Source organism: Phasianus colchicus, chromosome 1 (assembly GCF_987193195.1).
Source record: "Phasianus colchicus chromosome 1, bPhaCol1.hap1.1, whole genome shotgun sequence".
Lineage (NCBI taxonomy): Eukaryota > Metazoa > Chordata > Aves > Galliformes > Phasianidae > Phasianus > Phasianus colchicus.
Genome location: NC_143436.1, coordinates 87,330,549 through 87,354,510, shown reverse-complemented (window position 1 = coordinate 87,354,510; position 23,962 = coordinate 87,330,549). Strand labels below are relative to the sequence as shown.

The window sequence follows — 23,962 nt, the reverse complement described above, 5'->3', positions numbered from 1 at the left end:
TGCTTCTCTCATTACAGCATATTCATTCATTTATTTAGTAAGCTGTGACCATATTTATTTATATTTATTCCTTAGATTATATTCTATAAAACATGTAGCATTTCTTACCTTAGGACTGCCATCATTTCACAGCATGCATAATACCCTATAGCATTAAATGTGTGAACAGTCCACACAGTCACTTGAATGAAAGAATCACTCATGCACTGAGATGCAGAAAAGCAAAGTATGTGGTCAGTGTCAATACAGCCTGTAAATTCTTTGGCCATTACACACCTCATTAAATAATCCTGGCTTTTAATCTTCCTTTGCTCTCTTGTGTTTGTGAATCATCTGTGGTCAGCAGTTTAGCCTAGACCCTGCAACTGAACAAAGCATTTACGTGTTGTGCATTACTATGGCTATTACTGTCATAGTGCTTAGATATTTTTTGAAAAATCTCAAAAGGGAGGAATGTCAACAAAAGTAACTATAGATTTCCTGACAGCCACTGTGAGATTTACACACTGCAGCCAACCAACGATTTATGCCATTCATAGCAACAGCTACTGCAGGGATACGATATCTCTTCTTGAGGTACCCACCTCAAAAAATGGGCACATTTTTTTACTTTATAAACTCTGGAAATAATAAAACAGTTCTGGTGTGGCCAGAAGAAGTGTTTTGACACTGTCTTTCCTGCTTTTCTGTTCTTTCTTAATCTGAAGATCTGTTAGGGCTCCTGTCAAGTTTTCGGATATTCATAAATCTTCCATACAGGCATCTGCTGCTGACAGTGATTAGAAAGAAAAAGTCAAGCTAGGTGTACTGAAGGTCTTCAAATGACAAGTTTTTGTTTCCTTTTTTCTTCATCAATCTCTAGCATGTACAGAAAACTAAGTACAAGGAATTGGCACAGATTATATCACAGGATGCTGCACTGAATCTTTGAGCGTGAAGCATCAAAATTAAAGGAGTTGAAGGTGTGAAAAGGGAGGGGAAGGAGGAAAAATGTTTTTTTCAGGATGCTAAGAAAGATGTGAAGTCAAGTTGAGCCCATCCCTGTATCATTGGTAGTTCTTTTTAAAAGCAAAACAAAATCACAACATGCAGAATACATTGTAAGCATTCAGCTTCTGTTGAATGATACTGGTGGTTTTTTTTTTTTACCTTATTGCTACCTTGCAAGTACTTTGCTTATATTCTTAATAGAGCCTCAAGTGATTTCACACTGTGAATTTGATGCATGACTAATAGTATATATGGTACTTCAGCAAGAAAAAATGACAAATCTTGTTATGAATATCCACGAATCCATAAATGTACTGCAATTACAAGTGGAAGAAAACTACACATTCTGGGGAAGAAAAAAAAATCTTTACCAACTAATTTCTATAAATGGATTAGGTCATGAATCTTTTCCAAAGGAAAGGATGTGATGTTTGGATGCTGATGAGAGAAGTATTTGGGCTGTGCTCTCTTTGGTGGGGCTGAGAACAAAAAGTTAAGCCACAGAAAGAGGTTTGTAATACAGCTTTGTCTGAGAACCAACAGGCAGTTAGGAAAGCAGGGGATCTCCAAGGTAGTGACAGGAGATACCCACCAAAATTCAGTTCAGAAAGCTCCTGGGCCAAGAAACAAAAGCTGTAGCTATGTTGACTCAGCAGCACACATGTTTAGTATTGACCTTTCACAGTCTGTCAGCAGCTCTATCTGTGCTGGAGCGCGGACTAAATATTTCTGGATGCCACAGCAAAATGCCTCCTTAGCATGCTGAAATGGGCACTGAGCAATGTCATCTGAGCTTGCCTGAATTCTGAGTTTCTTCAAAGTAATGAGTCAGCACCTCACTGCCACTGTTTAAACACTGCTTCCTATTTTTAACCTCTGATCATCTCATGTAGTAGGTGATCTTGTCTTCCTGTAATGCAGAAAGACCTCTTCTCCTGTCTGTCTCCAGCCTTTCCTGTGTCCTTCCTTGCCAACATGTCTTTGTCTGTTTAATCCAATGTCTTCATTACAGCTTTCAGTATATTTTGATAGCTAAGATAACTTTATATTTTTTTCCTTGATATAAAGTATATCCAAGTTCTTCTAAATCAGAAAAAAAAAAGCAGATCTCCTCTGCAATTTCAGCACCTCCTCTTTCTCTCTCTCCGCCTGCTTAAGGATTCAAAAAACTTTCTTCCATTGCCCTCCTAAAAAGTTCTTTTAAATTATCTTCATTCTCTTTCTTATCCCCATACTTATTGTTTTCCCGTCCTCCTATTGACTTTGGCTCTTTTTGCACTGCTAGTCTTACACTTCTCTAATTTTAAAACAAAACAAAGAAACTGAAACATTCAGAAAATGTCACTATATGTTCAAATCAATAAACTCCAGTTGCTTCTCCAAGTCTTATTTCATCTCCCTTTCATCTCTTCAGCTCCTTCTGTGTGGATTCTCTCTCTGGTCATTCTCCTCCAGTTCCAGCCTGAATCTTCCTTTTTAATCTCCTTTGACTGCAGAGGACAGAACCTGTCAGCCATGAGACCTGTGTTCACATCTTCCAGGCAGAGCTCAGAGTCAATATTTCATCCTCATCGTCCTTGCCTGATCAGCTCCTTTACCTGGCAAATCTGCAGTTGTTCTTTGTTTTCTCTGTTTTGCATCTCATTTCTACACAGCACTGCTGAGGAATCATTTCTGTCATGAGTGTTCACCTCGGCTTTGGAGTTGATTCCTCCTGGACAGACTGGACCTTCAGCTAATTTCTAACATTACACCACGGATCTCTAGCTTTTGCTTCAAGTTGGATATGGCTAAAACATCTTCTACCATATTTCTCTGCTATCTCTCCTTTTGCTCATTGTAGGCCATCTTTGCATGTCAACTGTCAAAACATTGCTAACCATCCTGGCCTTTCCCACCAGCTTCCATTCTGGATTTTGTCATCCTTCCTCTTGAATTCTTCCAGTGCCTCAGCCTTGCCCCTGTGAGAGAATGGTTCTGTAACACACTGTGGTGGGTGAGCAGGACAGGCAAAGAAAGAATGTTTTCTTGGTATGACTTCCCTGTGTCAATAATGTGCACAGGTGAGTTGAATCAAACACACCTGGTACAATCCTACACAGATGGTATTAAACTAACATGAGATTACTGATTTTTTTGACGTTCCCTCCACCTTTTTCTCCTGCCTGGAATTATCTCCAGAAAAGATATTTTGTCTTCTGTACCTCAGGATTGTCTCTTAGGATCAGGCAAAGGTATCCCATATAACTGCTTTTCAGCAGTTCATGAGTTGAGAGAAGCTCATCCATCTGGTCAGTACTGTGTGTGATTTAGAGTTGGTGGTAGCCTGTATTTATCACTATGCATCGTAACAATATTTGATGATTTTGGATTATATAAAACTAATTGCAGGCTGTTGAGAAGGATAAGCACCAGTGCAACTGACAAAAAATTTATTTCCTAGCTTTGGAAGAGCTGGTATGATAATGTTAGGAGATGCCAGAGGTGGCTCCACTGAGTGAGGCCTTTCCCTGGAGTTATGGTGTGGCTACTGCTGCTTTGTGTGACTATTTGTAGATAACTTCAGGTGTTCAGTGGGTAAAGATATTAGTCCCTGCACGTTCCTTTGCAGTAGGTAGGAACATGTTTATAACTTCCATCTTGCATGTAAAGGAACTGAGTCATATAGGAGAGGTGGTTTGGCCTGGGTTATTCTGTACTGAGAAACCAAGCCAGAAGTAGAACTTTGGAGCTCCATACTTCTAATTAGAGGGAAAAGTTTCCTGTTTGCTGTGAAATTCAAGTATATGTCCTCACCCCAGATGGGAATGTATATTTCTCATATAAAGGAGCAGAAAGCAATCGCTACAAAGCATTGCAGACTGTGCCAGCTTAGCAATTGGGAGATGCTTCATTTCCACATTCTCAGTTGGAAAATCAGAAAAACAACAAAAAAACTCAAGCCAAACATTTAATATTACTCAAAAACAAGTCTTGTATTTCAAACTGGATATTGAGATCATCCTTTCTTTTTGAATATAGTGTAAAATGTCAGATTTTAGGTGTGACATAAAGCTGCAAGATGCCAATAATCTCTCTGCAAACTTTGTATTGGCATATGGGTTTTGAGGGATGCTTGATATTTTATTGGCCAATCCATTTATAATTTACTTTTAAAGTATGCAATTCTTCAAACTTAATAGCACAAAAGATGTGGTCTACCATGAAGAGAGAATACTGTGTTCTGAACTGGGTGAATTAAGGAATAACCCAGCCACCCCATGAAGAGGCCATCATTCATACATGTAGTATTAGGCTTTGCTAGTTTACTACAAAACTGGCAAAGACTGAGATATTTGATACCTTTTTAAAATGGAGATATGGAGACAAGATGTGTCATGTTTGTTACAGAATCATAGAACTGTGGCGGTTGGAAGGGTCCTCTAGAGGTCACTGAGTCCAACCCCACTGCTAAAGCAGGTTGCCTACATCAGGCTGCACAGGAAAGTGTCCAGACGGGGTTAGAATATCTCCAGAGGAGACTCCACCCACCTCTCTGGCAGCCCGTGCCACTGCTCCAACGCCCTCACAGTACGGAAGTCCTTCCCAGTGTTTGTATGGAACTTCCTCAGTTCCAGTTTGCATTGTTGCTCCTTGTCCTGCCACTGGGCATCTCTGAAAAAAACCTGGGCCCATTCTAAGCCTTGGCCATCAGAATAATAATTAGGCCTCTCCTGCTTTATCAGTCCTTCTTATGGTTTATCTAACAGAAGATTTTGTAATAGCAAGGCATATTAGGTAGGATTTGTGACATGAGGTAGGAAAGCATGATGCCATCAGTTCCTTGGGGCACCCCACCACAGAGTGGGCCCAGAGAACCTCTTGTGGGGAGCACCCTTCCTGCTCATGCAAAATGATCAGTGTTATACTGACCTCTGCTGCCAAAGATTTTTGTGGCTGGGCAAGCAAAGCCACAGGGCACATACTATCCAGAGGCAGAGCACTGCCACTGTGCTTAGGACAATATAGTTTTAAATCAATAGACAAGTCGCAGAAATAATGCATTTCTTAAGATGTCTTCCTGGTAAAGATCTAATTCCTAGTTTCCAGAGCAGCGAGATATTGCTCCTGCAGGAAAAGGCAGAAAAGCAGAGCATCTTCTGACACACCTACTGCTCTTACAGTCTCTGTTGCTGAGTTTCAGTTGTATTTTAGAAATGTACCATGCATTTTATTTTCAGTGAAGGCTTTGTTAGTAAATTCTGAAGTTAACAAATGAACATGGAATAAATGAAAGATAATTGTTTTTGCATTGGAAAGAGACATGAAGTGCATTTGAGCTTCTTCCCCCCTTATGATTCAAATATAAATGGGATTTGTTTGTTTGTTTTCCAGAAACTGTCCTATACAAAGGAAGCAATGGCTGGGTGAGTACGTTTATTTTGCATTTCAATCTATCTGGAGGTAACAGCAGGATTGAGTTGTGACATTTTGTGATGTTTTGTGATGTTTTCTCTTTTATCTTTTTCTTGTCAGCTCCTGCACTGACTGGTCATGTGGGTAAGTCATTTTCCCTTTTTAAATAGCCTCTTGCTTAGCCCTTTCTCCTGTTCTTGCTGCTGAAGTTGATGAGTGGAAGATGAACAGAGATTGCCTCTGTGCAAAAAGGCTTATAGAAAAGTATGCCATGTGGTGGAGAAATCCTGTGCTTCTTGCATGTGAGCCTCTCACAGGCTGTCCTAGCATGCTTGGTGTGCTGAAAATATCTCAGCCAATCTGGGGCTTGCACTTTTGCTTAAGTATGTCATCACCTCATTGCCAGTCAGACACGCAGGCAGGCTGTTGACCTGGAGAGGTTTAGTGGGGGAAATCTATTTTGGGAGAGTTGTATCCCCAGTTGCTTGTGTCAGTGTTCTGGCAGCCTTGTGAACCTTTTTCAAAGCTAGACCTGGTCATCAGTATTTAAAAAAAAAAGAAAGAAAGAAAGAAAAAAGAAAGAATACTTCTGAAATGCTTTTCCAGAAAATGTTAGAGAGGTGTTACAGGCTCCTCACACTTTTAAAAAGGAAATCAAAATGAAAACTTGTCTGAATTCTGACTTCTTTTTTACCAAAGCAAACCTAAACTTGAGCTATTATTTTCATAACTTTTTTTGAAATGGAAGGAAAAACAGTTCAAATTATGACTACTCCATTCTCATAGAATGTAATCTAAAACTGTTATTTTTAGAACAATTCAAACCCAAACAACCTTGTGCTGAACTCCTCTGAAAACTTAGATTCAGTCCCCTGCTTTACCAGACATGTTAAAGCTATGATAAATGAATAATTCATTTACGGGAGAGTGTTCACTCAACAGATTAAAATGAACAGAGAAACACCACACCAAAAAACCCACCCAACACTTCCTATATTTCATAATCACAGTATTACATATTAAAATTAATAAAGTGAGATGCTAAGGGCAAAGGTGATGCCTAAGAGGTTGGTTTTTTTCTCTTTCCTTCTGAACTGAACTTTCCTCTGACATGAGCACTCCTCTTAGCTCCTAGGTCAGCTGAATAGTGTAAATCCATACAAAACGTAACATTGACTAAACTTTTTTTGTGCTTTTCTTTTCAAAAAGAAAATAACAAAAATCAGGTGGATTTGCTCTGGATAATGAAGCATCAGAAAGAAATAAACATAATTTAATTCGACAATATTAAGAAAAGTATCTCATTCTAAGAGCATTCTTATACCTCTACTCCAGAAGGTTTAAGATGTGAAGTTTAAGTCAAGATCACAGGAAAACAAAGCCACAATTGGTGTGCCAGGGGTATCATCTAAATTCAGACATCTTCCATCAAGAAAAATGAGAGATATACTTCAGTATTGCCACCAGAAAATGTTCTTTCCTTCAAGAACATGCTAGACTTTCCAGTAGACATCAGAATAAATGGAAGATCTTTTTTAAAATTTTCTTTAAGAAGTCAAAGTACACAACTCAGGATCACCCAGTCCTTAAGGGATGGTATGAGAAATCCAGCATCAAGACCCTCCTGCACAGGAAGAAATGTGAGTACAGTTCTGCCATTTCCTGGGCAGTGCTGTAATCACCCATGAGCTTTTCTGCAGCAAGTTTCACTGGGGCTGACCTACATGTTCAGGACCTAGTGATCCTGTAGATACGTGTTTAGTGCAGGGCAATACAGTGAATTGAGTGTAGCTGTTTTACCACTTGGCAGTGATATCTCTGTTGGAATGGGGAATTGACCTGGCCTCGTGTCCCAAGAGATAGAGGGAGTATCCTAAAGCACCAACTGTAGATATCTAAAGGAGATGTTCAAATGAGACTCCTCTATTGCCAGAAGAAGATAAGGTTCTCCCCAAGATGTCTTGAAGCAGGAGTGTGCTTTCATCTAACCTCTGGTGAACTTCATTTTCTTTGGTTACTGCACAGAAGCAATTATTTTAGTTCAGAGGCCTAGCATTAGGTGTATTTCTCAGTCTGTTTTTCCCATCAGTAAGAACATAGGAATTGTCAGTAGGTTTGTTGTCTTTTTAGATCATAGGCCAGGCACAAGAAACTAAAAAGTGTCATGTTGTTTTTTTTGTTTGTTTGTTTTTTAATGAGCTTTGAGTTTTGTTTGTTTTTTTTTTTTCCCTGTGAGACAATTGCAAGTTCACATCCCTAATTCAGAGCTGATGTGGAGCTGAAGACAGATTTTTGATATCTGGTATTTTAACTGCATTACCTTTCTAAATTAAAGTATGACTGTGATGAAACCTATAAGCAACTGAAGAACTGAAGCTGTGATTTAAAACATTTAATATGCCCAATACACCTCTACCTATTTATCAATACTGTGTTTTTATCTAGTTGGAAAATGCTCGTTTCAGCTAGTTGAATGCTAAAATAGTTTTGATGTAGCCTACAGAAAGGTAGCTTGCACTTGTGATTTATTTCCCAGAATAACTCACAATCCAGCATTACTGGCAATTACATAACAGCAGGATGAAAGTTGTTCCAGTAAGACTCACTCATGCGCGTAGGTTAAACACCTCTCTAGCCTGGCTTTTTAAGGAATTGAGGGATTAAACTAAGTACCATGGAAGAGAAAACCTCAAAGGAAAAGTAATATACAGGAAACAATCTAGATTTTTATAGAGCATTCCAATATAAATTGGAGTTTTTCTTAGACTGGAACTGTGGGAACATCCCATCAGCTACAGGTTTTTAATGACTTCTTTATCCATTAGGCCATTGTGACTTTGCATAATGAATTTTGCTCTTTTAATATTGGAGAATAGCATGTGGAGAATAACATGAAAATAGGACAGTTGTCCTGTCTAGTTCCTGGTGGGTCAAAAAACAGATTTTGAGAACCAACCGAAGGCAAAGAAGCAGCACAGAAATTCTGCAGTAGGAAGCCATTGCTTGTATGTCATAACCTTTCTCAAATGCTATATGCGTTATAGCATCCTGAAGAAAACATAAGTAGTATGGGATAGTTGGGAAGGATGAACATAACAGTGTGCTATTTTTTACTTCTTCTGACCCACCTATTAATGTCAAATATAGTGAAATAAGTAGGAACATTTGTTTCTATTTGCTGATTGTGGACTCACTGAAATTAGGCATAATGAATCACGTCCAGACCTCCTTTGTTCTGTCTATGTACGCTGATGTAAATACATTGGCAAATTTAGGATCCATATTTCATTGGTGGTAGCAGCAATGGTTGATGACATATCAACTCAAATTTTGTACCTTTTTTGTAATCATGCCTAATGAAAGAAAAGAGTTTGTCTTCTATTCTGGGATCATTTCAACAGTACATGAAGTCTGCCTGCAGTGGCGTAGAAACGTACCTGAAGCTCTTTTTTGCCTCCATTTGAAGCAACAATTTTGTTTGTTTCAGAAGTTATTGAGCATCTGCACAGCTTTACCCCATGTGAAGAGTTCCAGGCTGTTCCTTGTTAGTTGTGTATTATCTTTTGTTCTCTCTACTGCCAGATAACAGATATGAAAGATTTGTCCTGCTTTAATTAAAAACAAAAGAGTTCAAAATTCAAGATCTTCCTACATAAACATTAAGATAAATGAAAGTAGAATTTAAAAAATAAAATAAATCTAAATGCGAGGCTCAGTCTTGAATTCTGTATTTGGATAAAATATTTCAGAAATTGCAAGCTTATTTAACTCCATTAGTTACACCTCTGCTTAAAAGGTTTTAAAAGAAGAAAATCAGACCATAAACATATTTGTTTTCTTCCCTTTGAGAAAGGCTTTTTAATATGAGCATTGACACAATAATGTTTAAGAAATGCTTGACTGAGCAAATTAGACTTTGAGACATTCAAATTGGTACATGAGCTGATGAATATCAAAAGCTTGTAGTAGAGATCTGGAAGCAAATTTGTGCAGGAAGTGAGGTTGATCACACCACACTTTCTTAAAACAGCATTTTTATCCTCCTAAGATGAAAGTGATAGCTGTTAATGCGACCAAATTCAGTTCTTTCTTGATTAGATTGATTAGGGTTACACAAGGCTTTATTTAAGCCCTTGGCTTTTAATTTTCAGCCTAGTGTGAGGTAAAATTTTGTCAGAAAACCATCTGTGCTTTAGCGATCTGTATTTAAAAAGTTGAAGGAGGAGGACTAATGCTTCATGGTGGAGCAGGGGCTCCCTGCAGCTCGTGGAGGACTCAAATGGGATGAGGTAGATGTGTCCTCAGGACCTGCAGCCCCTGGGAAGCCAGTAGAAGAGTGAGGAAAGAGGAGTCCCCTGGAGAGCCAAGCAGAAGAGTCAGGAAAGGAGGAGTGAAATTGGACCTGGGAAGGGATGGGGGGAACAGTGGTGTTTTAATGTTTATCTGTTCCTCGCTACACAAATCTATTTTCATTAGCAATAAACTAATTTAATCTCAGTCTGTTTTGCTTGTGATGGCAACTGGTAAGCAATCTTCCTGTCTTTACCTCAAATCACCAACTTTCTCATTTTATTGTCTCCTCTGGCCTTGGTGAGGAGGGGGTTCAGAGAGCAGATGGGTGGCATCTTACCCTTAGCCAGGCATAATGCTGCACAAAGTTAGGTGCTCAGTTGGGTTCGTTCAGTGGCCATTTGGGTTTTTGTGAGATGTCCCAAGCTACAGCACATACCTGCAGAGAGCTGGCAGGTATGGTGTAGGTGAAATCTGTGGGTGATTCGGCCAGAAAAGCCTTGAGGACCTTGTATGAAGTACTGATGTGTGGGCAGTGAAAGGGAGTACTGCAGGTCTCAGGTTGAACGTTGAACCTGGTTAGTCAGCAAGCCACAGTTCTGTCTGACCTCTTCTGAATAAAAGGGGTTGATATGAGACTTAGCTGATGTGTTTATATGAGTTTGAACACTTCAGCACAGCAGAATATTACAAGTCCTGTAGCAGAGTTGTTTCACTGCATGTTGCTGAGTTTTTTGGTTTGGAAGGAACCTTAAAAGTCACCCTATTTCACCCCATGGGTGAAGGGCAAGGGCATCTTTCACTAGTAAGATTTGTCTTTTCTCTCTTGGGAATCATTCCAATATATACTGAGGTTGCCAAAGAGCAGGAAGAGAGTTACCTTGTTCCCAGCTGGCTGAAAGGAGGTAGCAGTGTCCACGAGATGGAAGCAGACACAAATTCTTGTGTACATTTCAAAGCTTGCATAGAGGCTTTAGTTGTTTAAGAAAATGAAGCTACAGTTTAAATTCTTGAATCTGTGTTTTCTGCTTTGCTCGTCTGGAGGTTATTCTATTTTTTGTTCATATTTTCTGATTGTTACATAGGTATTATTCTGGCAGCTTAATATTTCCTGAACTTACTGTAGTGTGGCATTTAGTCAGCATGCACAAGATCAAGGCTATGCCTCCCAGGAGAGGATGGGTGAAAATATTATTGGTTTAAATGGAAAATTCACCAGATTAATCTTACAGCCTGTTTATTGGTAAGTCTTGAATGCTTGAGAGAAGCACAAGAAGAAGCAATGTTTGAGATTTTAGTTAATGGAAACTGTCACATTTTGTCATATGCCTGTGCCCAGGCATCTCAGTATGCAACTTTGGATATGCTTGGCTGGTACTGGAATGTTTTGTTTTTTGGGAGAGAGAGACAGAGACTGGTTATAAATCCTGAAGAAGGCAAAATGTCCATCAACTGTAGTTTGAGTTTTTGTTTGAGTACAGCCTGCAGGATCAATAATCTAGTATGTGAATCAAAAATCAGATCTAGCAAGGCTAGAAAAGCATGGCTCAGGTAGTAAAATAAACACTTGTGTATGTTACAGTGAAGATTAATTGCCTCAGTATTTACCTTAGGGCACAAATATGTCCACCAAGATAAATGATTTCCTTTGGAAATGGGAGAAATATCTTAATACAATTAAATTCACTGATCTTTAGAGCTCTTACTTTAGTGTTCAATTGCTCTGCAGTACTTAAGTTTCCAAACTTACAAATTTGACTGTCTATATTAAAATATATGACAAACTTAAAGAATCATTTTCTCTTCATTCAGGAAACACTTGTTTCTATCAATATTGCTCTCACTTTTGGTAGTTTGACAGTTGCTCAGGCTCACTGAATTGTCTCCAAGGAATTTGGATTTACTCCAAAGTGTCAGAGCTGTTGGTTTTTCGTCAGGCAAACCACCTTCACAGTCTTCATCTGATTTTTACTTGAAATAGTTTCCTTCTTCATATTTTGGCCCCGAGTTGGGAGTTGGTGGGTGTTTTTTGGTGGTTTTTTTTTTTTTTTTTTTTTTTTTTGGAGTGCGTTTGTGTGTAAACATAATAATTAAATTTGGAAGGTGGTACTTTTGAATAATGAGTATCTGCAGATGAGTAAAATTTATGATGAAATGGCCCCCATCTTCTTGCAGTGATCTCAGTACAGCGAGGATGCTTTGGTGCACTGCGGAGCATTTTTAAAATTGAAGTTTTTATAGGACATTACAGATATCTTTGTGGGGTCATCACTTTTACTTCACAATAGGAACCACTAGAAGGCCAAATGCATTTTTTTGTGGTGGATTTCAGTTGAAATGAAAGAAGTTTTCTAACCCTGGAGATGCAAATAATGTATTCTGTGTTGTAAGTGACCTGATATCTAAGTTGCAGAAGATAAAAATTAAGCTTTGCAATATTCCAGTTATGAAGTAAACCAGCAAAACACCACCATGAGAAGTTTCTTCTGCAAACATGCTTTTTGGTGCTGAAGCAGAATTACAGAGAGAACAAAAACTGGTCAATCTGTCTCACTATGCCCAACTTCAACTTCTGGTTTTGTTTTTATTTAACAGTGGAACTCCAACTCCAGCTTCAGATGCTGACGTTACCACACTGAGAGGTCAGTTTTCATCTAAATCTTGTCACAGCTGTTTCTGAATTACTTGAAAATGGAGCAATGTCTTGTGGATTTGTGAAAAAGTTGTGAATTTTTCCACCTCCAAATGATGCTGATTCTGTTCTGGTGTTCAGGGTGTGTGCTGACATTATTTTGTTACTAAATGAATTGTGAAAAATCCTACTTGAGAGATCAATCCTGGGCAGTTTTTACTACACTTACCTTGTGTTCTTAAAAATACTGTGCTGCTTAGACAGCACATTAGCATTTAATTCTGATTAGCATATTTGATACTTTTCCTGAGGCTCTTCAGGTGTTTCCTGTGTTGTTTTCTCATGATGATGGAAATAGGAATCAAGCATTACTACTTACGATTGCTGAGCTCTTGGGTGTATCTACATGTACATGAGCAAAAGTAACAATACTGCTCTTTCAAATTCAGATGCAGCTGCCAATGTTCCTCCTCCTCATGAGGTCTCAATTGAGAGTCCTCCAGGTGGTACCAGCCATGAGATTGAAGATGCAGACACTACTGTGAGTATTCTTCTTTTTTCTTCTTTTTTTTTTTTTTCATTTGGTTTAGCATTCTCTTGCCCTTGCTAAAGACCATGGTGACCATTTCCATTTTCTAGTACATGAAGATGTTTTAAGCAAAATGTGTTAACACAAATAAAGAATTCATAAAAGCAGGGAATGAACCTTAGAAACTTTTACATAACTTCCTGTGTAGGTATTGTTCCTTTTACAGTGGTTTTGCAGTGTGCCTTCTCCATCTCTGTGCGTGAGAGAACAGATGAGTTATCAAGTGAAGATTTTGTTGATGACTAAACAGGACTAGTTAGTGAATGCTTATGGACTTTGAAAGCTCTGGGAAGGATGTGTTGTTATTTGTATGGAAACATGATACACATTAAATTGCTATCCTAGTGTTTGAAATGTCCAAGTAGTACAGTTACCTAGGACAGCAGAGATAGTCTGGGTAGCCTTGAAGATTCCTTCTAGTTCTCCATTCCTTTTCCTCTACTGCCATAAGAGAATTTTTATTTATTGTTTTAGAGTCATGCTCACCTTGATAGCTAAAACACGACTCTCAACACAGGGAAGCCTACAGCAAGTACATTAAATGTCTCTGTAGAAGTAAGCTGGCTTCCACAAGTGCTGACCACCAGACAGATCCTGGGGAAGTGTTTGCTTCCAGAAAACAAATCCTCTGGATTAAAATTTAAGCCCAAACTCTAGATTCCAACTGTAGTGTGCTTGAGCCTACCTGACCACCAAAGAAAATTTTGCAAACCAGCCTTATGAATCAGCTGGCACTGATTTTCATATAAATGTGAAACTCTCAGTGGATTTACTGAGAAGCATACCAAGTTACACATGCTGCATATAATTGGAAGCTGATTTATGGTACTGGACTTTCACTGTGCACCGTTCGGTAACCTAGTATGGCTGAGAAACAATGCTGGGCCAAATTCCAGACTTTCTCTAGAGCTTTCACGTGTGTCTGCTGAGCTCTGATATTGTGATTCCAGGAATAAACACTGAGTATGAAATAGACAGACAGCTTCTGACTCTGGTCCAGAGGCTGATTTTATATTTATATACCATGAACACTTGTGGTTTAGTCCCATGTACACCATTATTTTTTTCTGAAACAGAACTACCTGAGCAGAGAGTAAGACCACTCAGTAAATCAGAAAGAAATCAGAATTGGATTGCTGCTGCTACAGTGTTTGCACTCTCTACAGTTACCTCTCACTTCATCATTGCTCTGAGCAGCCAAAATACATTGCAGATTACAAGACCAAAAGTGAGCAAAACTCATCTCAGCTTTTGTTTTTGGGGGACTGATAAATGATTCAGACTACACGGAGTTGCAAACAGTCATGTAGCAGCAGAACATGTGCGAGCTAAGTATGTATTTGTGAAATAATAGCTGGCTTTAAGCAGTGTACCAATCATTCTGGTTCTTAACAAAGTTATTTAGTCAAAAAGGCGTGAAGGGATGGGTGGGGGAAGAGAATTTAAGTAAAAAATCTAAGAGGGCCCTAAACAATATACAAGTGCTCACTGGTGGCAGCCAAGCTTTCTGGAACTGTTCCATTTCCTGCACCATACATAGCACAGGCTGCAGTTTTGCTGCAAATGACAGCTTTGCTGGCTCATTTTTTACTTTTTAATAGGGAAAAGGCAACTGCTGCATGTAAATAGCAAAATACATTTTAGTTCATTTAAGCCATCCTCCCCTTTCCTCCCCCAAATTCCAGACTTTTGTTCTAGAATAGAACTATGAAACAAGATCTGTTTTCCTTGACATTCAGTTTACCACAGGAAATAGTATGCTGGTTGTAAAATAGTGGGGAATGAAATAGAAAGGGCTCTTCCTGTGCTGCTCACCGATTCAAATTAGATGAAAATTTGACTGGAATTCACTGCTGCTCACAGCATCTATGTTAGTTCCTGAAGCCAAATTATTGCACAGGGTATCTGTACATGCTGTGCATGTAAAATGTGGAACTTGGTAAAGATAAATTGTCTTCTAAGTGAAAAAGTAAACAGGAGCCTTGTGCTAAATGGATAAATCAGCCCATTGCTGATTAGGCTCAGGTGATCCCTTGGTGCATCCAGTTGCACTTCAGGTTGGCTCTGCTGGGTTTCTGTTTGTAACTCAGGTCAATGACACAACCTTGCTCTAGAGCAAAGATGTGCAAATGGAAAATAGAAGTAATGGCAATACACAATACTGAAAATGTTCTGGCTCACTAGGTTGTCTTATTACCTTTCACTTGTCCCTGAGACTTTCTTGCACTCCTTTGTAGTGTATGACAAAAGGTGTGCTATGGCTCAAGTCAGCATGCTGTTCTTTGGCCTGCAGCTTCCACATCATTAAGTACATTCATCATGCCATCTGTTTGGCCTGCCAGTATTGCCCTGATCTGTTCCTGTCCTTACAGCATTTATGAAGAGGGCTTATTTTTTTGCTACACTGTGGGCCAGAGAACCCTCCAGGTCTGGAGAATTTTCTGGCCCTCATAAAAAAAAAAAAAAAAAAAGACGTTTGGACCCAGGCTGAGCAATGCAGTGTGCTGACAGCTGGCAGGACCACATGTACGTACTGCCATATCTGGGGATGCTTTCCATGTGGAGTGAATCCAGGATAAGTAGGAATCTGGTCTGCAGCGGGTAAAGGGAATTTATTTCTTGGGAAAAAAGCCACAGTCAAGTGGGAAAATAAAAAGCACTAAATCACCTTTTGCTTTCTCCCTTCTCTCCTTTCCTTCCAGATCAATAATGAGATAAAGAAGGAGGACGAGACTCCAGTGAGACCTGTAACTGAGCAGATGATTGAGTTCAGCATTGTGATTGCTGGAGAGAAGTACAGCGAGGAGTTGAGCGACCCAGCCACTGCAAAGTATCAGCTACTCTCTGAACAATTTGTTTCTCAGGTGATTTACCTTCCCAGAGTTCTTTTTCTTCTTGCTGACTCTGCAGAGCAGTAGTAGCACATAGCATCTGTATGAGGACTGTTCTGCAGAACCAGCTTAGGGCTTTTGTTGCCTGAGGCAGGCTGGAAAATATTCACTATAAGCACACCTTGCTTTGTCTGACATGCTGCCTTTTTGAGATTGTAGGGTTGTGTCAGACATCACAGGTAGCACAATAGTTGCATAACAGTGACTTCAGTTTTCTACCTGTGTTTCTTATGAAATAGCATGCTTTCATTTTTGCAAGCAAAAGAGACAAAAGTAAGCTTCTGGGGAGATCATGCTGGACCCCTGTTACTCCAAACAGGAAGCTTTCTGAGGCACTCCTTTCAACCTGCTCTTTGTTAGCAAAAAAAACTAAGCCAAGAGTTATTGACAAATGAAAGATAACTTGCACTCTAGTTCTCCTAATGTTCTGTTTCTAACATTGTCCTTGCCATCCTCAGAATTTTTAAGCACCTCTTCCTGTCAGTGTTACAATAGTAGAGCTTTTGAAGTCACACAGAAGTGACAAGATTCTTTTTTGCTTCTTGATGCACCTTCATTAGTTCTTTAAGTTCTGAAACTTGAAGTCTCTAACTTTTAAAGATATATTTAGAATCATAGAATCATAGGATTTAACATCTCTCTAGTGACCAGTTTCTGTAGAGAATTTATTTCAGATCTTGTTCAGGTTTGAATTCTTCCATCACATAGTTGATTTGAAACTAGGGAGTAAAAATACAGTTTGAGAGCGTTGGCAAACCAGACTGCCCATGCTCTCCAAATGACAGGACGTGAATTGTCTGCTGCTCATCAGCCTGTGCTGGGGCAGTGCTGGAAGGCAGCTCTAGTAATTCTGATACAGCACTGCAGCAATATGAAGTGCAGGCGGAAGACAGACAGGTCCATCAGCATTTGCTCATGTGGGCATGCTCTGGATGCTATACAAAAGCTGAACCCTTAAATGGGATTTAGAAATTCTTAATGATTACAGTGTCCAGATTTTTGATTGCAGAAGTGAGGTGGTAAGTGATAAACTAACAAACAACAGAATTTATGTTATTTCCATGTAGGAGCAGCAATGAAATGCTGTTTGAAATCTAGGCTGCTGAAAACACTCTTCATTAATGTCCATAGTCAGCAGTGCATATGGACACATATTTAAACCTTCCAACTTCAGAAATCTTAAGCACATGCTTAAATCCCACCGGAGTCACTGGAAATGAGCTGTAGTTTAGACTCTTAGACACAAACTTCAAAGAAAAATACATATGTGCTTATATATATATACATTTGTATATATATACACATATAAAAATGCAAATAACTATATATATATGTACATATATGAATGATTTATTAAACATTAACTTCAAATTAATTTAATTTTGATTAAATCGAATGCTTTAATTTGTATAGTATAAATAAAGTTACTGGCCCACCAACGTGCAAAAATGTACTTAAAATACAATCTGCTACTGTCTCCTGAGTTACTTTTCCCTACTATTTTCATTATTTTATTTATTTACTTTACTTTTTATTTATAATGATGGCAATCTTCTTACCAACATTTTCTTGGGGCAGAGAGCTTGTCTTTCCTTTCTCCTGGGCGAAGCATCCAGGGTACTAAATAGTAGGATCATCTTTATTCTAGCTTTGTTTCCTTCTTAGTTTCATTTAGTGGGGGTTCTCTTTGAATTCCTTTTACTGGGGCTAACCCTGGGCCAGATCCTGGGCCAGATGGGAAAGAGATGTACTCTTCAACTGCAGCCAGAAAGCATCACCACAACTGTCACAAGTTGCTAGCCTAGGCTAGACATCTTAATTTTCCTAGTTATGTGGCCAAGTAGCAGTGCCACGGAGTGTGTGTGTGGAAGAAATGTCAGATGGGACAGAGTCCACCTGGCACATGGATGTTCCACTCCTTTGATCCCTCGCCTGGTTTTCTCTGTGCTTGGATGAAGAAGCTATTTAAAAAACAAAAAGAAAAGAAAGTCGGCAGCACTCGGATTGTTTAAATCTCACCAGAGACTGTTTAAAAATAGGGAGACTAGGGAGGGGAAGAAGAATTTGAGGAGTAGAAAATAATTCTCACTGGCAAGGATCTTTTGGGAGGAAAAATACCAAAGCCGGCATGAACCTGTAGTATTCTGTTTCTTGTTTTTGTCAACACAGTTAACTATTGAATTGGGCCTGGACATGCTGCCTTTCTTCTGCTCTTGGTCTTCCTTTTTGAGTAGCACCACTAGTCACTCCTGAGCCCTCTGTATGTTTAGAGCAATAGAGATGAGCCATGTTTTGCACTATGTTTTGCACTTGGGCATCATTGGAATCTGAGATCCCTGTGCCTACAGCAGCTGTCACTGCTTCCCTTGTTCTGGTTGCCTAGGTCTGAAGCATTTTTCCTGAATTTATTTTCATCCAAGGAGATTCAGGAAGTAATGGAATTTTGGGGAGCAAAAAAGGGTTTGTGGTACATGAATAAGAGTCTGAGTGTCATCTTTGCAGATCTCTGCAGGGTCTGTTTGAATTTTCTCCTCTTTTACTGTTTGTATACAATTCTTGGGGGATGCTAGATGGCATGCTTCATACTTTTGCTTTCCCTTTTGTAATAATAAAACAGTGACACCAAAACTCTCCTGTAAAGAGCATATTTAACAATATTTTTTTCCTATTAGAAATAGAATCTCAGATGCATTTTTAGAATTTTAGAAAATGTTGAAAATACTTTCTGATTTTTCTACAAGGAGTAGATGGAGGAAGCTTGTGTTAATATTTTTTTCCCTTCAAAATAGATCCAAAATGTATTTGAAGGACTACCTGGATACAAAAACATCCATGTCCTGGAATTTAGGTAAGAAGATACTGATGTGAATGTTCTGTTTGAGACTCATCATGTCTGATGGTACAATGCCCTACCATCACACTTGGAAGAACATCAGTGAGAGGGAATTTCTAGGATGTGTTAATTAAAGGAAGAGTGCTTCCATAATGGTGTATGTGTGCAGAGGTCAAAATAGACATACAGAATTGTATATAAATAAATGTGCTTGTCTTTTTTCTGCTCCTCACCTACTAGAGAACCTTACTTGATATGTTTGCCTTCATTTTAAGGCAAGACATTGGAGAATCATACCTAAAATTAAAAGAGATGTTTTCTTATTTCAAATCAGTATCTGATACTGTTGACATGTCCTAGTATTAAACAAGGAAGAAAATGGAAATCCTTTTCTTACTTTTCTTTTCAACTTACTGATGTTAATTTAGGACGACTACAGAGGTTGGTGTTTGAAGTATGTAAAGTCTTTCTCCCTTTGATCAAAGCAAAGGCAGGTGAATGCTTTAACTCTCTTCAGTCTCATAAATATTCTTTAAAGGACTTGTTTTCTCAAATTGATTTATGATTCAGAATTACACTTTAGGTTACTTTGGGGGAAAAAAAAGGGATCCTGTGTATTATATATCAAACATCTGATTTATTATTTTTTTGGTATATATGGATCACAAATTATGACTGGACTTGAATTGACTGGATATGACTTTCAGAATCCAGTGAGCTTTTTGTAGTCAATCTAATTTGTGTTTTCTATGTGAAACTCTGTAAGCTGTATTCCTTAAAGTATTTCAGCCAAAAAATTCTAACCAGAATACTTCCAGATAACAAAACAGCTATATTGAGGAAGCTTCTATGGTTGGAACCATATGGTTGGACAGTGTTCCAATAATACTGTCAAAAAAGGATGGTATAGCAATCAAATTATGAAATGCTTGAAGCAACAAGGCAGGAATGTTCCCTGTGGATTGATCAACTTCACTTTGTTGTGGCTGTGAGACAATAATTACCTGACTTGATGAGACTGATTCATAGATATGTAGTAATTATCCCTGCATCTGCAAGCAAAACAGAATGACAGAATGTCTTCAGCCCTCACTGGAGCCCAAAGGCAGGTTTGACTTTTCAGTTCCTCCTTGCACTTCTGGCTACACTCACAACAAGCTGGGGCAATGACATGGGAAAACCCTGCTGAAGCTCTGCCTGGGAGGTTAAATCTTCCATCTCAGTGTTTGCAGTCTAATACATCTGCAAGCTCTCTTTACGTTTCAGAAGAAAAATAAAAGGTTGGTATTTCTGGCAGGGTACCAAAGCTGCTTTCTGTGCTCTGCTGTGCATGACAAGCAATGTGTTTGTGAACTACCTTTAGGTAGAATTGGGGAGCCTTGTTTCTTGTGTTACTGGCAGGAATTAACTGTGTTATTTGCACTACAGAGCAATGGTTCTGCTCTGATACCTTGTGATCAATAGGAAGCATTTCAATTCAGGAAAAGCAGAGGAGTTTATTGTGCAACTTTAAATCGTTTTGCTGTATGGATTTTCAAATTTGTGTGCCCTGTAGAGTACAAAAGCAAATTTGGTAAAGTTAGACTTTAAGGAAATAATAATATTGATTTAACAGGCTTTGCTATTGTGTTTTATTTTTCTATTCAGCTCTCCTGAGGAGGACAGGTAAAGACAACATTTTTATACATATTTTTATTATACAGATGAGAAAGCATATGTTAGCTGGAGGACAGTGTCTTGGGGATTTGTGGTTTTGGCTTCACCAAAATCACAAAATCGAGCAAAAATACTGTGTGAGGGACTTCTACCAGAAACTACAAGTAACCAAACTGGTTTGATTACAAAAAACCATAATCTGCTTATTTAAAGGCTGCTTGTCAGAAACTGCTTGCAGAGAAACTTTTTAAACAAAGTCAGCTATGGGGCTGACTACAAAAGGGAGCTCTTGGGAAGAAAATAATATTACTAAATTACTATTCAAGGTCTTTCTAATTAGCAGTAATTAGTTAGATACAGGATGATTATTATAAGAGCAATTAAAATTGGTAACAAAACCATAGTTATCCAACAAAGGCAGTTGACTTAGCATCTTCAAGGCCATAGTTGCTGCACATCTTAGCAGTAATCTTGCACACATTTCTTAGCAGAATATGAGAACAGCATGGACTTGTTTTTTGGTAGACATACGCAAGTTCAGCACCCCAAATTTTCCTCTGATATTATTTGAGGAATTTCACAGACAGAGAAACAAATCACAACTTTTAAATTACTGGTACTATTACTTTTGTGTATTTCTCAGCAAAGCCACAGCCAGTTTCCACAAACTGTTCTACAGAGAATAAACATTTTAATTTTAAAGAAAGATACTGACAGAATCTGTTCACAATCAATAGTGAGTAGCAGCTATCCTCTGTTACTCTGCATTTCTGCAGAATAAGATGCATGCAACAATTCAGAAAGATTTGTGTTCCAAATACCAGACATTATGGCCTTTTCTAGACAGATGATGGTGTTGTTATTAGTTAGCAATTATTAACTGCAGCATGTAATTAATACAACAGCAGAGTTGTATTAAATCTAAATGTTATTTTTTTTTATTAAAACACTGTATTCCATCTTTTGCTTTTCACTACTGCAGTCCTTTTTCATTTCCTCTCCTGACAGTCAGTACCCATGGTGAGTCTACAACGGGCTCATTTCAGTAACAGTTCCAGCAGCAAAACTTCATCAGGTTCCTGGTTTTGGTCAGCGTTTACTGATTATATCTTTGTTATGCCTGGCACTGGGGCTTAAGAGACATCCCTGAACAGAGCTGTTACTTTAGCAATACAGTCCAGCTCTGTGGAATGAGGGAAACCTGTCTTCAGGGCACGTTTTCCTAGCACTTCATAGATTACTTCAGTTTCTTGCTGCGGTCTCTGTACAGCCAAAGTATGCTCTATTTTCTAAGGCTCTCTTGTCCTTATGCTCAGTGTGTGGTAAATCTGAACTCTACCTAACTCTGTAATGCGGAAGAAGACATCCAGGTGTATTTAGGAGAGCACCAACAAGAAAAAAGAAGAGAGTCAATAATAAAACACTAAGATGTTCACAGATATGAAACTTTTGTAAATGGCTTCAGTCAGAAGGGATCTTAAAGACTATCCATTTCCAATCCCCTGGGTAGAATTGCCATTCACTAGATCAGGTTGTCCAGGGTCCCATCTTTGTTAAAGAACAAATAATAAATGAGTCTAGAAAAACTTTTCCAATTACAAAGTGCCATTAAATACTATCTAAGAGTGGCTAAGAGTGCATTATTTAATGCAGATTGACACTACTCAGTGGCAGTGATCAGGGCTCTTTTCTTACTTCAGAGCCATTCCTATCATTGGCATGACCTTAAAAATATCTTTCACACCATTGCCATGCTTCTGGGTCTACTGATATGCTGGCAGAGAGCCAATATTTTGGCCTCTTGATGGTCCCTCTACCATTCAGAAGTGGAAACACAGGGCTGGGACCAGACCAGATGTCATGCTCTGGTAACCTTTTCCTTCAGAATTTATCAGTGGTAGAAAACATAGTCAGGCAGATACAAGCGTGAAACCAATTAAGTTATTTTTAACTAGAATGCTTAAAAGCAGTATAGTTTGATTTTTTTTTCAATGGCTACTGGCACAGGTTCTTTGAAAAAAGCATATTGTATTTGCTATATTTGAAAAACATTGTAGTTCTCATCAGTGTTCTTTCTTTTTGTAAAACCAAAGTGGGGTGGAAGTTCACTATGCTGTTACATTTGATGGAGAAGCCATCAGCAATGCCACTTGGGACCTGATTAACCTTCATTCCAACAAGGTGGAGGACAACTCCTTTATGGGGATAGAAGATAATCCAACAGTTGTTTATACCATCAGCGATTTCCAAGATTATATTGCTGAAATTCTCCAGAAAAATGCCTTGCTTGAAAACACTTCCTTGACGTTAGACCCTAACTCTCTTCAGCTTATTAATGGTGAGTACTGTTTATGATTCATCAGCCCTCTGAATAATTAAAAAGGAGCCACAAACACAAAGGTGTCACAGCTTGTATTGCTAGTCGAGTCAAGTCATTGGGGGTGGTATCCCACATTCAGTCCATTAGATTTGCCTTTTCAAATTTTTCTTTGACACACCATTTGTGGAATGCAACTCCAATAATTCTTCAACAATTAACAGGAACAGAAAGGAGGTGTAGTTCATGTGATGCATATTGCCTTCAGCATGAAGATGACCTTCAGCACAATACATTTTGTATTTGCCTTGAGCAGCACAAAAGAAATACCTGGCTTATCATTGAATATACAAAGATCCTGCCATAGCTGATGGAGGATCAAGGGTGTTCCATCCCTCTAAGCTCTTCTTTTTTTTTTTTCCTGTACTTCCTGTGAGTGATCTGGGAATATTTCCAGAAACAAAATCTCTATGGCCAACTTTCTGAAAAAGTCTCACAAATCTGTGATGAAAAATGGTTTTTCAGTCTAAACCAATTGTTCTAAAACAATTTCTTTACACTGCTACTGCAGCTTTTATAGTCTACGTATTTATATTTTCCTAGTGAAAGAAATATTACACCCTAGCCAAGAAGATTCATCCTGGATCACTGAGCATCCAACTGTGTTGGAGCATGTGGAGTTTGATGTGAGTATGGTTCTGAGCAGTGTCCTTTTTAGTTTGTCATCTGTCCTTTTCACACATTCAAACAGGTTAATTAAGCAAGATGGAATTAAAACCAGTACTCAGAACTTCTTTATCTTATTGTTTATGTACAGAGGAGCAAAACCTCTGGTGAAATCTCTCATGTGATAATTTTCTATCCGTTGAATAACAGTTTTATATGATCATCTTATATTACATAGCTGTCTAGCCATGACTTGCTCTTCAGGCTTCTTTTCTTCCTTTGTCTGTTTTTGCCATAATGCTTAGGCTGTAAATTTAAAAAAAAAAAAAAAAAAAAAAATTAGACCCACAGCCTTTCTTTGGAAGTTGAGGAATAGTAGCAAGGACTAAAGCAGGCTGCTAAAAGAGGTAAAAGGGTAAGTTTTATATGCTACTTCTGTTATTGTTTTATTTTACCTGCAAGTTCTTTGTTCAGGTTTTAAAAGATGTCCACATCCTTGATGCCAGTAAAGAAGTGTCTTAATTTCAGCTGGAACGGAATTGTTTTCTTCAGAAAGTCTAGTATGATGCTATGTTTTGTTCTAGGAGAAAAATAATAAACACCAATGCTTACAGTTGCTGCTAAGCAGTTTTGTCCAGAGCTGAGGCTGTTCTCAGTGAAGAGTGAAAGGAGCTGGGAAGGAACAGGATTAGGACAGCTGACT

The 23,962-nt window shown here is 38.6% G+C and overlaps 1 protein-coding gene across 5 annotated transcripts in view; it reads left to right on the top strand.

The window, feature by feature from the left end:
• Positions 1–23,962, top strand: part of IMPG2 (interphotoreceptor matrix proteoglycan 2) — a 39,485-nt gene that overhangs the window by 2,437 nt on the left and 13,086 nt on the right. Inside the window, exons 1-10 of one of the 5 annotated variants that reach the window (XM_090151578.1) lie at positions 3,163–3,224; positions 5,365–5,396; positions 5,506–5,529; positions 12,271–12,317; positions 12,757–12,848; positions 15,599–15,760; positions 18,577–18,635; positions 20,268–20,285; positions 22,370–22,614; positions 23,197–23,279. In XM_090151578.1, coding sequence (XP_090007704.1) covers positions 5,389–5,396; positions 5,506–5,529; positions 12,271–12,317; positions 12,757–12,848; positions 15,599–15,760; positions 18,577–18,635; positions 20,268–20,285; positions 22,370–22,614; positions 23,197–23,279 — 738 coding nt within the window. In that variant the 5' untranslated portion in view covers positions 3,163–3,224; positions 5,365–5,388. Of the gene's footprint in view, positions 1–3,162; positions 3,282–5,364; positions 5,397–5,505; positions 5,530–12,270; positions 12,318–12,756; positions 12,849–15,377; positions 15,498–15,598; positions 15,761–18,576; positions 18,636–20,267; positions 20,286–22,369; positions 22,615–23,196; positions 23,280–23,962 lie in introns of those variants that run through there. The other 4 variants (XM_090151582.1, XM_090151574.1, XM_090151576.1 and 1 more) reach the window with 4 other exon arrangements.